Source organism: Colius striatus, chromosome 21 (genome assembly GCF_028858725.1).
Source record: "Colius striatus isolate bColStr4 chromosome 21, bColStr4.1.hap1, whole genome shotgun sequence".
Taxonomy (NCBI): Eukaryota; Metazoa; Chordata; class Aves; order Coliiformes; family Coliidae; genus Colius; species Colius striatus.
Window position 1 is genome coordinate 2579530 of NC_084779.1, and position 14651 is coordinate 2594180.

General features: G+C 55.9%; 1 protein-coding gene across 1 annotated transcript in view; it reads left to right on the top strand.

The window, feature by feature from the left end:
* EPHA8 (EPH receptor A8) overlaps positions 1 to 14651 on the top strand; it is a 60157-nt gene that overhangs the window by 19033 nt on the left and 26473 nt on the right. The window contains exon 3 of the mRNA XM_062013197.1: positions 4675 to 5338. Within this exon, the coding sequence (XP_061869181.1) occupies positions 4675 to 5338 (664 nt within the window). The remainder of the gene's footprint in view (positions 1 to 4674; positions 5339 to 14651) is intronic.

The following is a 14651-nucleotide window of genomic DNA, read 5'->3' on the forward strand; positions in this document are numbered from 1 at the left end:
GGGGATGCAGAGGTGGAAATAAGGCTGTCAGAGCCACTGTGATAGCCAGAGACAGGCACCAGTCACAGAGCCCTCCAGGCTGCAGGAGAAGCTTACACACAGCATCCCAGCTCCTTTCAATCCTGTTTCAGCATGATGCCTCCACACCGAGCTCCCACTGACACAGACACTGAAACAGAAGCAGGTTACTCACAGGTGCCTTCAAACGAGGCAGCTGGCTCATTGCCTCAAACCCTGTGTGTGTTCCCCTATCCTGCACACTCAGGCCAGCCCAGGCTCAGTCTCCATGCTGCTCAGGGCTCTGGAGGGTGTTGGGGCTGGCTGGGCTGACTCTCTCATGGTCCCCAGTTCATCACCACCCTGTGCTCTCTATATCCCCTGAGTGCTGCTTGACCTCACATCATCCCACACCCCTGGGCAATGCCTGACCTCCTGTGCCTGAGCACCACCCTCCATCCCTCCACACAGCCCACTTCCCAGCCCACAACCCCTTTGCACAGCTCATAACTCTTCCCACCCCCAGTACTGCCTTACAACCCACCTCACCACTTCTCAAGTCATTTCCTATCACCCCAGACTCCTCCTCACCTCACTTCCCCACTGCATCCCTTCTTGCCTCCCTCGTGCTCCTTCACACCCCAAAATGTTGCAGAGCAGGAAAAGGGGAATTTTCACCCACAAAGATTGTGCCAAGCTCACAAAACCCCACACATCAGGCACTGAGCAAATGGCAGCTGCAGCAAAGGCACCCTGGGCAGCTTCTCCCCCAGTGCCCAGATTTCACAAGCACCAGGACAAACTGTTTCAAGAGGGTTCCTGCTCTTACAGGTGGAGTAATGTCACTGGCAGTGCTGGACAAACTGGAGCCATGGTGGTCCAGACTAGCTGCATCCCAAACCAGACATCTGCACAGTACTGCCATAGGGAGGTTAGAGACTCATTTGGGTTGTTAAAGCCCCTGAAGCTGCTGCAGTGCCAGCCCTGCCCTCACCCTGCCCAGCCCAGCACTGACCCACAGCCCTCAGCACCTCAGCTCCATGCCTTTGGGATCCCTCCAGGGCTGGGCACTCCCCCAGCTCCCTGGGCAGCCTGGCACAGGGGCTCACACCCCTCTCAGGGAAACAGTTCTGCCATTCCTTCCAGTGCAACCCCCCTGCCAGAGCAGCACCACCTAGAGCAGGGCACACAGGGACTCATCCAGCTGGGTTGGAATGTCTCCAGAGAAGGAGCCTCCACAGCCCATCTGGGCAGCCCCTGCCAGGGCTCCCTCACCTCAACAGGGAACAAATTCTGCCTTGTGTTGCTTTGGAACCTCTTCTGTTCCAGCTTGTGCCCGTTGCCCCTTGTCCTGCCACTGGCATCCCTGAGCACAGCCTGGCTCCAGCCTCCTCACACCCACCCTTGATGCATTTGTAACATGAATGAGCTCACCCCTCAGTCTCTTCTCCAAGCTGCAGAGCCCCAGCTCCCTCAGCCTTTCATCACAAGGCAGATGCTCCACTGCAGCATCTCTGTGGCCCTGCACTGAGCTCTCTGCAGCAGCTCCCTGTCCTTCTGCAACTGATTGGCCCAGATCTGGACACCCTGTTCCAGATGTGGTCTGAGGAGGGCAGAGCAGAGGGGCAGCAGAACCTCTCTTTTGTTTCCTTTGCTGAGTGCTCCTGGGTTGCCCTGAGCCCCATGGGTGTTGTGGAGGAGAGCTCTGTGTGGAGCATCCCTGCTCACACCCTCAGCCCTGCACCACCCACAGCTCTGCCCCACGTCCCCCTGGGGAGCTCAGCAGGGAACAGCCAGGAAGCAGATGTTGTGTTAATTTGTGCTGGATGAGTTTTGACAAGGACTTGCCCATCCTCAGCAGTGATGCAGGTGTAGGGTGCTGCCAGACACAGGGCACCCACAGCACCCCAAACAGCTCAGCAGGGCACCCACAGCACCCCAAACAGCTCAGCTGAGCAGCAGGAGCGTGTCTGGACTCACAGCACGTCCCACAGGCTGCCCTTACTGCCTGAGGGGCTGAAGGATGAAGAAGGGGTGCTGACACAGCACACAACCCCTGTGTGTGTTTTGTCCCCAGGTGCTGGGGTGCAGGGCAGGTCTGTGGTGATCCCACAGCCTGGGATGAACCTGGGCTGAAATTCTGCAATTCAGGACACTGGGGTTTTTTTAATGCAAAAGAAACAGAACTATTTTCCTCTGCCTGGCAGTGGCTTGGCTTTCACAGCCTTTGCCAGCATGTTCCCCTCTGAGTGGGCTTTGCACCTGGGGCTGCTGTCTTTTCCAGGTTGCTTTAAGCTCTTTAGGATCGAGAAGTGGAGTTTCCTCCTCTAGGCAAGATGCTTGGGGGAGTTTGGAAGATGTACATCACTGAAATGATGTCTCTGATCAGCCTGGCACCAGCAGAAGGCACAGCAAGCCCTCCTCCCCAGGACCTGCAGGCTGAGGAGGTTAAATGAGGGAAGATTTTCCTATCTGAGAGAGGAAGAGGGGAGGAGGGAGGGGACCATCTCACTGGCATCACTGAGAACCTCTTCCAGTACCCCTTGGCTTCTGGAGATGTGCTGCCCTCCACGTCCTGTCCCTGCAGTCACACTGTGAGGCTGGCAGTGCCTGTTGCTCAGCCCAGTCAGAAGGTTTCAAGTTCTCCTCCTCTGCCTGCCTCCCTTCCTCCTCCTCCTCTTGCCCCTGTAAGAACTCAGGGCTCCCAGAGGGGTGTGCTTGGGTGTCCATGATTCAGTGTCCATGGGGGATGTGATAGGGGTGCCTGGTGTGGACTGGGAAGTGAGCTGAAGAGGTGATGGGGAAGCCCCCAGAGGAGGGAAGGTCTGTGGGCCCTGATGAGGGGTTGCTGTGCTTTGAGACAGTGGAGAGGCAAGAGCAAGCCCCTCTAAGTGATCAATGGCCTCCAGCAACTAAGTTCAACTTGTCCTCATTTGCACCTGAAATCTCACTACTTCATCTCACTTCTCATCCATCAAAACCACTTACAATCCTTCCCTTGGATGACATGAATGCCCTTGTCCCTCTAAACTCACCCAGAGCTATCCATTGTCATCCTGCTTCCTGCAGCCAGCTTTGGCCCAGCATCTCCTCCCTGAGCTCACCCTGCTGCCACAGCTATGCTGAACTGTAACTCCAGACCTGTCAGGCTGCAGACCCCTGGGTTACCAGAGCCAGCCCCCAGCCTGGGCCCTCAGCTAGGCTGAGCACTGTGGGCTCACACTGAGGAACCACACTGCCCTCACCTTGCCTGGGATGAAGGGTGCTCTGAGCCCCCATTGACCCTGGGCTGTGCTGCCAGTCCTGTGTCTGCTGCATGCTTCCCCTTTGCCCCATGGTATGCACCCCAAAACTCATGCTCCAGCTGGAAAATGGCCTGTTTAGTTTGTGCCTGAGTGTTGGATGACCCAAAAGAGACCTAGGTGAGCACCAGGCACATACCTTCCTGCTGCTGCTGCTGATCCCAGGCTCAGCACCAAGGAAATTGGCTTGCAGACATGGCCTAGAAGGTTCAGAGCCCTCCCAGATACACACTGCCATCAGTTTCTGCCACCAGATCAGTGCTATAACCATTCCTGCTTCAGACTGTGAGAGTTACAGCCCAAATTGGTGCTGAGTGAAGCCTGCTCAGCCTTACTTTCCTTTGCTCTGTGGCAGCAGTGATCTCTCCTCCTGATGCAGCTGCAGGAGCAGCGAGAGCTCATCCTGTGTGTCCTGTGCTCACCCACAGTTCAGGGATGTCTTGGATCAGCTCTGGGGTGGCAGCAGGAGCAGGGCAGGGATTGTCCCCTGTGCTGGGCCCTGGGCAGGCTGCAGCTCCAGGGCTGTGTCAGTGCTGGGCCCCTCACTCACTGCCACAGGGACACTGAGGGGCTGCAGCGTGGCCAGAGCCGGGCACAGAGCTGGGGAAGGGGCTGGAGCACAAGGGGCTGGGGAGGGGCTGAGGGAATGGGGGTGTTGAGCCTGGAGAAGAGGAGGCTGAGGGCAGCCAGCAGCACTCTCTGACACTCCCTGCCAGGAGGCTGCAGGGAGCTGGGGGTCGGGCTGTGCTCCCCAGCCATGAATGACAGGACAAGAGGCAATGGGCTGCAGCTGCCCCAGGGGAGGTTGAGGTTGGAGCTGAGGCAGAACTGTTTCCCTGAGAGGGGTGTGAGCCCCTGTGCCAGGCTGCCCAGGGAGCTGGGGCAGTGCCCAGCCCTGGAGGGATCCCAAAGGCGTGGGGCTGAGGTGCTGAGGCTGTGGGTCAGTGCTGGGCTGGGCAGGGTGAGGGCAGGGCTGGCACTGCAACAGCTTCAGGGGCTTTAACAACCCAAATGATTCTGTGATTCTATGGTTTCTATGATTTGGATTCATTTATACTGGTGTGCAGAGAAAATAATACCTTCCCCTCAAAGAGATGAACTGAACAAACTTAGAGAAGAGCCAAGCCATGGACACCATCCACCAGCATGTGTTCAGCCACAGAGATGGACGAGCTTCACCCCCCAGAACCCACTGCCACCCACTCCTTGGAAGGTGGAGCATTCCCTCCCCTCCTGTATTAGCAGATGCTGCTGAGGCTGTGGGTCAGTGCTGGGCTGGGCAGGGTGAGGGCAGGGCTGGGACTGCAGCAGCTTCAGGGGCTTTTCCAGCCCGACTGACTCTGTCTGGAATGACCTTTCTCCCTTTGTCCTTCAGTGGGATTCCATCAATGAAATGGATGAGTTCTTCAGCCCCATCCACACCTACCAGGTCTGCAACGTCATGACCCCCAACCAGAACAACTGGCTACGGACCAACTGGGTTCAGCGTGACGGGGCACGCCGGGTCTACGCCGAGATCAAGTTCACCCTGCGGGACTGTACCAGCATGCCAGGCGTGCTGGGCACCTGCAAGGAGACCTTCAACCTCTACTACCTGGAATCCGACCGCGACCTGGGCACCAGCACCCGGGAGAGCCAGTTCCTGAAGATCGACACCATCGCGGCCGACGAGAGCTTCAGCAGCGTGGACCTTGGCGTGAGGCGCCTGAAGCTGAACACGGAGGTGCGGGGCGTGGGGCCGCTGAGCAGGAGAGGCTTCTACCTGGCCTTCCAGGACATCGGCGCCTGCATCGCCATCGTGTCCCTCAGGGTGTACTACAAGAAGTGCCCGGCCATGGTGAGGAACTTGGCGTCCTTCTCCGAGGCCGTGACTGGGGCCGACTCGTCGTCCTTGGTGGAAGTGAGGGGAGAGTGTGTGGGTCACTCAGAGGAGAGGGACACCCCCAAGATGTACTGCAGCGCCGAGGGAGAGTGGCTGGTGCCCATCGGGAAGTGCGTGTGCAGCGCTGGCTACGAGGAGCAGCGCGATTCCTGCATGGGTGAGTCTCTGCCTCTTGCTAGAGGTGCCTGGGAGGGGAGGGAAGGCTGCAAGGGGCTGCTGAGGACACAAGCCTGCTGACAGAAACTTGGAAAAGACAGCCCAGTCCTTTGCTGGTCAGCTCTGTGCTTCCAAAATGGGTAGCTGGTACCACTGGCAAGCTCCTTGGGAGCTTCTGTGGGCCTGACAGTGACAGGTCGTGGTGCACAGGGTGTGGCTTTGGGACAGGGACTGGCTTTGGGATGGGAGGTGGCTTCAGGGTGGGAGATGGTTTCAGGATGAGAGATGGCTTTGGAATGGAGACTGGCTTTGGGACAGGGACTGGCTTTGGGATGGGAGGTGGCTTCAGGGTGGGAGATGGTTTCAGGATGAGAGGTGGCTTTGGGATGAAGGCTGGCTTTGGGACAGTGACTGGCTTTGGGATGGGAGGTGGCTTCAGGATAGGAGATGGTTTCAGGATGAGGAGTGGCTTTGGGATGAGGGCTGGCTTTGGGATGGGAGGTGACTTTGGAATGAAGGCTGGCTTTGGGACAGGGACTGGCTTTGGGATGGGAGGTGGCTTTGGAATGTAGGCTGGCTTTGGGACAGGGACTGGCTTTGGGATGGGAGGTGACTTTGGGATGAAGGCTGGCTTTGGGACAGGGACTGGCTTTGGGATGGGAGGTGGCTTTGGAATGTAGGCTGGCTTTGGGATGGGAGGTCACTTTGGGATGGGAAGTGGCTTTGGAATGGAGACTGGCTTTGGGACAGGGACTGGCTTTGGGATGGGAGGTGGCTTCAGGATAGGAGATGGTTTCAGGATGAGGAGTGGCTTTGGGATGAGGGCTGGCTTTGGGACAGGGACTGGCTTTGGGATGAGAGGTGGCTTTGGGATGGAGACTGTCTTTGGGATGGGAGGTGGCTTTGGAATGAAGGCTGGCTTTGGGATGGGAGGTGACTTTGGGATGGGAGGTGGCTTTGGGATGGAGACTGTCTTTGGGATGGGAGGTGGCTTTGGAATGGGGAGTGGTTTCATGATTGGAGGTGGCTTTGGGATGGGAGCTGGCTCTGGGATGGGAGATGGTTTCGTGATGGGAGGTGACTTTGGGATGGGAAGTGGCTTTGGAATGAAAGCTGGCTTTGGGATGGGAGGTGACTTTGGAATGTAGGCTGGCTTTGGGACAGGGACTGGCTTTGGGATGGGAGGTTGCTTTGGGACAGGGACTGGCTTTGGGATGGGAAGTGGCTTTGGAATGAAGGCTGGCTTTGGGGCGGGAAGTAGCTTAGAGTACAGGGTCTGCCCTGGCTCCATCTTCCCCTACCACAGTGCATGTGTCTCAGAGGTCACAGCAGGTAGCCCCAGTAGCTCTGTTTGGTGCTGAGATCTCTGCTGCTTCACTCCAGCAAGGCACAGCTTGGCCTCTCCCCAGCGCCTCACCGCTCGCTCCCCTTTGACGCTGGGGCTGACAGAGAGGAGCGCAGAACCACAAAAGCACTGGGCTTGGAGGAAACAAGGTTATTGCATCCCTGCATCCCCCTTGGGCTGCTGCAGAGCTTGTCCACATGGGGGTGGTGAGATCCTTCTGGGGTCCCGGTGCCGCTGGGGAGGCCACGAGCTGCCGCTGTACAAACTGCGATAAGGCAGCGGGTGAGCAGCAGCACGGGGACGTGTGTGTGCAGAGAGCCCTCCACACACAGCTCTCTGCTCTCAGTTGCTCTGTGGGGGGTGTTTAGGGGAGCAGCACAAATAAAGAGTCACGGGGCCTTTGTTTGAGTTCCCTGGAAACGTGGGACGTTTGTCTTCGGGAGACTTGAGGCAAGGTCAGGACGTCTGGTGCTGGGCTGGAAGGGATCCAGTGCTGCTGGGCCAGTCCTGGCAGGTCCCAGCTGCACAGAGTGGAAAGGAAGGGTGGAATGAATCAGAGAATCATGGAATGACAGGATGGTGGGGGCTGGAAGGGCCCTGCAGAGCTCACCCAGCCCCAGCCCCTGCTCAAGCAGGTTCCCCTGGCTCAGGGGGCACAGGAACGTGTCCAGGTGGGGTTGGAAACCTCCTGAGAAGGAGCCTCCACACCCTCCCTGGGCAGCCTGGGCCAGGGCTCCCTCACCTCAGCACCAAAGGAGCTTCTCCTCCTGTGCCAGTGGAACTCATTGTGCTCCAGCTCATGTCCATCAGCCCTTGTCCTGGCACTGGAGACAACAGAAAAAGTGTCCCCCCATCCTCCTGACACCCACCCTTTAGGTACCTGTGAGTGTTGCTGAGATCCCCCTGAGCTCAGCCTTCTCTTCCCCAGGCTGAACAGCCCCAGGTCCTGCAGCCTTTCCTCATCAGAGATGTTCCAGACCCCTGATCATCTTGGTAGCCCTGAGCGTCCATGGGGACAGACATGTGCTACCATGGAAGGGGGCAGTGGCATGGGCTGCCTGGATGGTCCCAGTCCCATAACTACAAGCAGCTGTGAGTTGGAGATTTGGTTCAGAAGGTCCAAATAACCTTTCCCTGTATTCCCTCTGCCATGGTCCCATGGCTCTGTCCCAGAGATCATCCCTCAAAACTTGGAGGCTGAGGGAAGCCCTGGCATCAGTGCTGTGCTCAGCTGCATCATCCTCCTGTTCCTCCTCAGACATGTCTGTGTCTGTCCAGAGAGTGAAGCTGTGGGAAAGCTCCTTCCCTGCCCTCCTGCCCTTCTCTGGTGGGATCACCCTTACCCACAGGCACAGCTCAGACAGGCTCAGACCCACAGTGCTCAACCAGCGATGCCCTCGGGTGAAGCTCCCCAGGGCTTGTGGCAGCAGAAACACAAACTGGGCTTTCTCTGACCTCAGTGTCATCTCACCTTCTTGCCTTCCCTGTTCCCTGTCCCATTACTCAGCTCCTGACACAGGGGACACTGTCAGCCCTGCATCCCACAAGCGGGACAGCACCTCGCACCTCCCCACACCAAAGCAAACCTCTGATCCAACCTTCTGGTGCCTGATTGGGGCAGAGTTCATTTTTCACGGTGGGAAGTGCCTTTCTGGGATGATTTATGGCCCCAGCAGGTCTGTGGGGGTTGGAAATTAGCCCTTTTAATTGTCAGGTGGACAAAAGCAGGATCCCGGTGCCTGTCGCCCCAGTAATTTTTCATTCCCTGTCCCAGGGATGAGGTGATATAAATCACTCCTTGTGCCCTAATCATCCTTCTATAAATATCAGGAAAATTCATTCTATTATTGCTTGGAGAGGGGGAGAAAAAATTAGAGAGAAGATACTTCACCTCTATGGCAGTGTTTAAAATGTGATTCCAAATTAATTTGCCTCTGCCTCGCACTGCCAGGTGCCTTATTTGTCAAAGCTAAAGATGTTTGAACAGTGGAGGTTTCTCCCCCTCCTCTTTAATGTTCAAGTTTTTCTAAGGACCTGCCAGAGTGATGGAAGACAGCTCAGGAAACCAGATCATGGCCAGAGCTGTTCCCAGCCCTTTGGAGGAGAAGGAAGGCTGTGCCACGGAGCTGGGAAGGTCAGGGTGAGGTGGGACGTGGTGGAGGATGTGTTGGAACCTGAGGAGCTTCTCTGGTGGTGACTGGGATCTCTGACTCTTTGCACTTACCCTGGCAGGATCCACATGTTTTGTCTTGCTGTGATGTCTTGGTGCTTGCCAGAGGATGTGAGGGGCATTTTCAATGGGATCCAGGGGCAAGGGCACAGGTCAGGACCATGCTGAGGATGCCAGCTAGCCTGGCATCAGGTGTGTCACAGCCCTGCATCACACAAGGTGTTTGTCCCCTGTGTCTGTGCCTCTGTGCCTGATGGATCCTGAGGCACAGGGTCCTCTTTTTCCAGCTGGGAATGGGTGCTGCAGTGCCTTACTGGGCAGACACCAGGCTTAAGCATGAATTGCCACAGCTGCTGACAGGTTCCTGGGCTCTGCCAGCTCCTAAAGTTCTCAGCTTCTAATTCCATGGCATCTTCTGCCACAACCACTCCAAGGATGAAAGCCCTCAGCGTCTCTCTCCCAGGGCAGCACAGCCCTGCTGCCTCAGTCACTTTCACTCTCCATCACCAAGGCTCTGACAGACTTTGCTTCCCTCACTCCCCCATCCACATCCAGCCTTGAATGTGCTGCTCTTTCCTCCTTGAAGTGCATCAGTCCCTAGTGAAACCAGACAGCAGGTAGCAACCGCTCTGCCTGGATGGCAGAGCAAGCACAAGTGATTGGGGACCTCATTAATGCTCACAAGTATCTGAGAGGTGGATGGCAAGGGGATGGGGCAGCACTTCTTTTTCTGTAGCATTCAGTGATGGGACAAGGGGTGATGGACATGAGCTGGAACACAACAAGTGCCACTGGCACAGGAGGAGAAAGTCCTTTGGTGCTGAGGTGAGGGAGCCCTGGCCCAGGCTGCACAGGGAGGGTGTGGAGGCTCCTTCTTGGGAGGTTTCCAACCCCACCTGGACACTTTCCTATGTGACCTGATGTAAGAGGATCTGCTTGAGCAGGGGAGTTGCACTGGATGATCTTTAGAGGTCTCTTCCAACCTCCCATCATTCTGTGATCTGTCCCAGCGATTTAACAGCCAAGGAAACAACTGGTGTCATTCACCCTGTTTATATGCAGCTGCTGCACAGGACAAATAGAGACCTGTGTCAGAAAGGTCAGTGCCATCAGTGACAAAGGGGAGCACTCTAACGGAGTTCTGCTCCTGTGGGAAGGGAAGGAACCCACAAACAGCCTCTTCAAACAGCTGTGAGACCTGGGACATGTATAACCCATGTCCTGTGGGTGGTGGGTGAGTGGGTGGATGGATGGATGGATGGATGGATGGATGGATGGATGGATGGATGGAGGACAGAGAGGCCCAGGCAGGTGAAGACAGTGATTCCTCATCCATATCTCTCCTACCAGCCCTGGCCAAAACCTCTTGGGGAATGCTGCCAGGCTCTAGAGCCACTGAGGCTTTGAGCTCATGGTCCTTACAAAAGGTCCTTTTGGGGCAGATCTGAAGTATTCCTTGGGCTGTATCTGCCACCAGCTCTCAGTGAGCTAAGCTGGAAAGGTGGGCTAAAATCTGTTCCACTCCTCACAAGTTGCAGAGAGTCAGTTTGGAGCAGCAGTAGCAGTGCCACAGATCACAGTGCTCCTCTCTGGGCGGTGACACAACCCAGCCACAGCTGCCAGCCACAGAGACCTCCAGGAGCACAGAGTCTCCCAGGAAACGTTTGCTTTCACAAACAAACGACAAAGGGTAAACTGGGAGGGCCAGGCACTCTGCTGTCAGTGAGCAGATGAGCCTGTGGCAGAAAGGCCATTCCCAAAGACCATCTTTGTGGTTTATCCATCGATTTCAGGAGCAGTTCATCCATTTTTGTCTGAAGTTTGGGACCACCATAACAGCCTCTGGGTGTCCTGATATCTCTGGCTGATTTTCCTCTGCTGCACTCAGGGGCTTCATTTTGGCTGTTGCCTTTGGCTGGAGAACAGCAACTATTAAGCAATTGCTGTTCCATCATCCCATTTGCACAGGAGGATGGATGTTTGGAGCCTTGCAAGGGCTGAGTGAGAACATCTACCAAACAGGGGACTGATGTGTGTGGCTGAAAGGATTTGGCCCCTGAGTAGACTTTAGGAAGCTCTCCTTGAGCCAAAAAAAAATGGCCTATGTCCTTTGGGCAAGTAGAAGAGAGAGAGGCTGTCACTGCTGGGACTTTTCCCCCACCAGCTCCCAGACTGAAGGGAGGATGGGAGTTGGAGGAGGACTGCAGGCTGCTGGGCAATGCCTGGCCTCCTGTGGCACACAACTGGTGGCAATGGAGCTGAGAGAGGCTGCTTAGCAATCTGGAAGCCAGTTAATATTTTTTCCAGTTGGTGGGATTGATGCTGATGAACCAATCAGGAAATTTAATGTACCTTAAACCTTCCTCATGGGCAACTCTAATTGAGAAATTCAAGTGCCACGGCATCGCTAATTAAGAGGAGAAAATGCCCAGCTTGGTAATGATGTGCTTGTGAATACAGTTGTGCATCCATGGACTTTTATGGAGAAAGTCAGTGGAGACTGACTTTCCAGCTGGTGGGGAAAGGGGGGAACAGAGCTATAGAGGGTGAGAGGAGGGGAAACCCAATCCTGCTGCACCCCATCACCCAGGCACCTCTCTGGAGGCACAACCCTTGGCCAGGCAGCATCAGGAGAAGCCCTGGGAGCCCCAGGGGACAAAATGCCCCAGGGGAAGCCATTGACAGGGGAAGCCAGGGCAGAGACATGGACTCCAGTTGTGCTGGGCAGTGACCTTCACAGCTGTATAACCAGATGTGATCCAGATGCTGATGATGGAAGGGGAGGAAAGGTGTAGGCACACAGCCTGCTCTCCTTGGGCTTGGATGGGCCAGACTCATTTGCCCAGTGCAGCGCAGGTGAGGATGCTGCTCATTTCTAGGTGCCTACCTGGGGACACCACAGCCTGTATTCCCTTCCCTTAGTTCAGAAAGAGTGAAGAAGCTTGCAGGGAGGAGGAAAGATGTGCTATTGGGTTAAAAGAGCCCACCAGAGCTTTGCTCCACACCCTTCTCTCCCCAAACTCCTCATCCTCTTCTCACTCAGAGATGTTCTGAGAAGCCTCACGCTTCTCTCTCCTTTTTCTGCTCATTTTTGTCCCACCTGTATAAGAAAACCACACAGCAGCTGTGAGCCCCTTGTGCTGTGTCTGCATGTGAATGAGCCAATACATGCTGCTCTGGTGGGAACAGGACACTGATCTTGCTGGGCTGACTCCAAGCAAAACCCCTTTTTCATGGCTCTGAGCAGGAGGCCCCCAAAACTTTGTGTGAGGGTTTGCCCATGCCTCTGTCCCCCAGCAAACCTGAGATCTCAGGGCAGCTGCTACCAGGCTGGGCTCCTCCTCCCTTATGTCCTTCCTGGAAGCAGATGTACCATAGGATCATGGCATCATTGTGGTTGGAAAAGACCTTTAAGGGTGACACAGATAAAGGGTGAGAACGATGCTGGGCTGGAGTTCAGGTTATTGATAAGGATGAAGCAGGTTTCATTTGTGCCTGGTAGGTCTCTGTAGTGCCTGTAAGTGCTGAAGAGCAGCTGGGCTGCGACAGATGGATTTGGCAGCACTCAAAGACCTTCACCAGCTTTGGAATGTGTATCTTGGTTTATTCTTTTCTTGGTCTGAACTCTTCCTTTGCACAGAATTTGGCCAGGTTTAGGTCTTGAGCAGAGGTGGTTGCTCAGGAGGTCCCTTCCCACCCCAACCATCCTGTGATCAACCTGCAGCTGGTATCAGGGGGTTCAGAAGCAGGTGAACTGCAGGAAAGAACTGGTGAGCTTCACCAAGGACATACACAGGAGGGATTGCAATGCAGTGTGAGCCTGGGGACCTTGAATTCATTGCCAGCCTATTCTTAGGCTTGGTGGGATCACCTTGCATGGGGAAGATGCTCTTCCCACAGAGCAGCAGGACCATGCCAAAAATGTGTCTGTAGCTTGGCGTGAGATCCAGATCCCACCCATGTCACTGCTTCTTGTGATGACTTCTTCCTCTTCCTGAAAACAAGATGCTGCTGCTGCTGACACTTCCTAGTGAAGGAGGAGAAAGGGATCCAAAAGCTGGTGGTGCTCAGCTGTGTGGGGGCGAGGGCTGTGCTGGCCCTGAGATGCTCTTCACTCGCTCCTCCTGGGCTGCTGGGCACCCTTATTTTAAACTCAGCCCCTGTGTGTATCCACAGCCATATGGATGTGCTGAGAGGGCTCACATACCCTTCAAAGCTGCATCCTGGTTCCTGCAGGGGCTGGCTTTGAGCTCTCAGCATTCTGTATGTCCTTTTCTGTATGTCAGCAGGAGACTGGGACATCCCTTTATTCTGTTGTATCTGGTGACAGGACAAGGGGTGATGGGATGAAGCTGGAACACAACAAGTTCCATTGAAACATAAGAAATAACTATTTGCCTGTGAGGTGAGGGAGCCCTGGCCCAGGCTGCCCAGGGAGGGTGTGGAGGCTCCTTCCTTGGAGGCTCTTCAAGACCCTCCTGGACACGTTCCTGTGTGACCTGATCTAGGTGGGAGCTGCTTCTGCAGCGGGGTTGAGCTGGATGAGCTCTAAAGGTCCCTTCCAACCCCCACCATGCTGTGATTCCATGATTCCTCATGTGTGGTCCTTACACCTGAAGGCTTGCAGCAGGAATGTGGGGTGACCTCCAGCTCTGTCATCTACAGGGGCAGCTCCCCTTTGGCCCCTCTCCTTCCTGCACATGCTATTTACTGCTTTTGCTTTGCTCTGTCTAAAAAGTCCCATCAAGCCTGAGTTTCTGGAAGCAGCTTTTTCCTAATTCTAGCCCTTAGGCCACCTGTTTCCATCAGCTCCTGCAAGCTGTGGCCTTTCCCCAGACCAGCTTCAGAAAAAGCCTTCACTCTGAGAGCGTGTCAGGCTGCCTCAGCTGCAGCAGGGCACAGCCTCAGCTCAGCTGCATGGCTGCAGAGGGGTGTGTGCAGCAGGCAGCAGAGCAGCACGTGGGCATTGGGAGCTGCCCTTCCTTGTTCCTCTTTCTTAAAAGAGCCAAAACAACAGGTGAATGAGCAGGACTGAGTCAGGGGTACTTAAGGACCTGAATGGGGACAAGCTGGAACAGAAGAGGTTCCAAAGCAACACAAGGCAGAAGGTTGAGGTGAGGGAGCCCTGGCAGGGGCTGCCCAGATGGGCTGTGGAGGCTCCTTCTCTGGAGACATTCCAACCCAGCTGGATGAGTCCCTGTGTGCCCTGCTCTAGGTGGTGCTGCTCTGGCAGGGGGTTGCACTGGATGAGCTTTCCAGGTCCCTTCCAGCCCTGCAAATGCTCTGGGTCTCTAATTCTATGGTCCCAGACTCCAGAGCCGGGCACAGAGCTGGGGAAGGGGCTGGAGCACAAGGGGCTGGGGAGGGGCTGAGGGAATGGGGGTGTTGAGCCTGGAGAAGAGGAGGCTGAGGGCAGCCAGCAGCACTCTCTGACACTCCCTGACAGGAGGCTGCAGTGAGCTGGGGGTCAGGCTCTTCTTCTGAGTGACAGGACCAGAGGAAACGGCCTCAAGCTGCCCCAGGGGAGGTTGAGGCTGGAGCTGAGGCAGAACTGTTTCCCTGAGAGGGGTGTCAGCCCCTGTGCCAGGCTGCCCAGGGAGCTGGGGCAGTGCCCAGCCCTGGAGGGATCCCAAAGGCGTGGAGCTGAGGTGCTGAGGGCTGTGGGTCAGTGCTGGGCTGGGCAGGGTGAGGGCAGGGCTGGCACTGCAGCAGCTTCAGGGGCTTTAACAACCCAAATGAGTCTCTAACCTCCCTATGGCAGTACTGTGCAGATGTCTGGTTTGGGATGCAGCTAGTCTG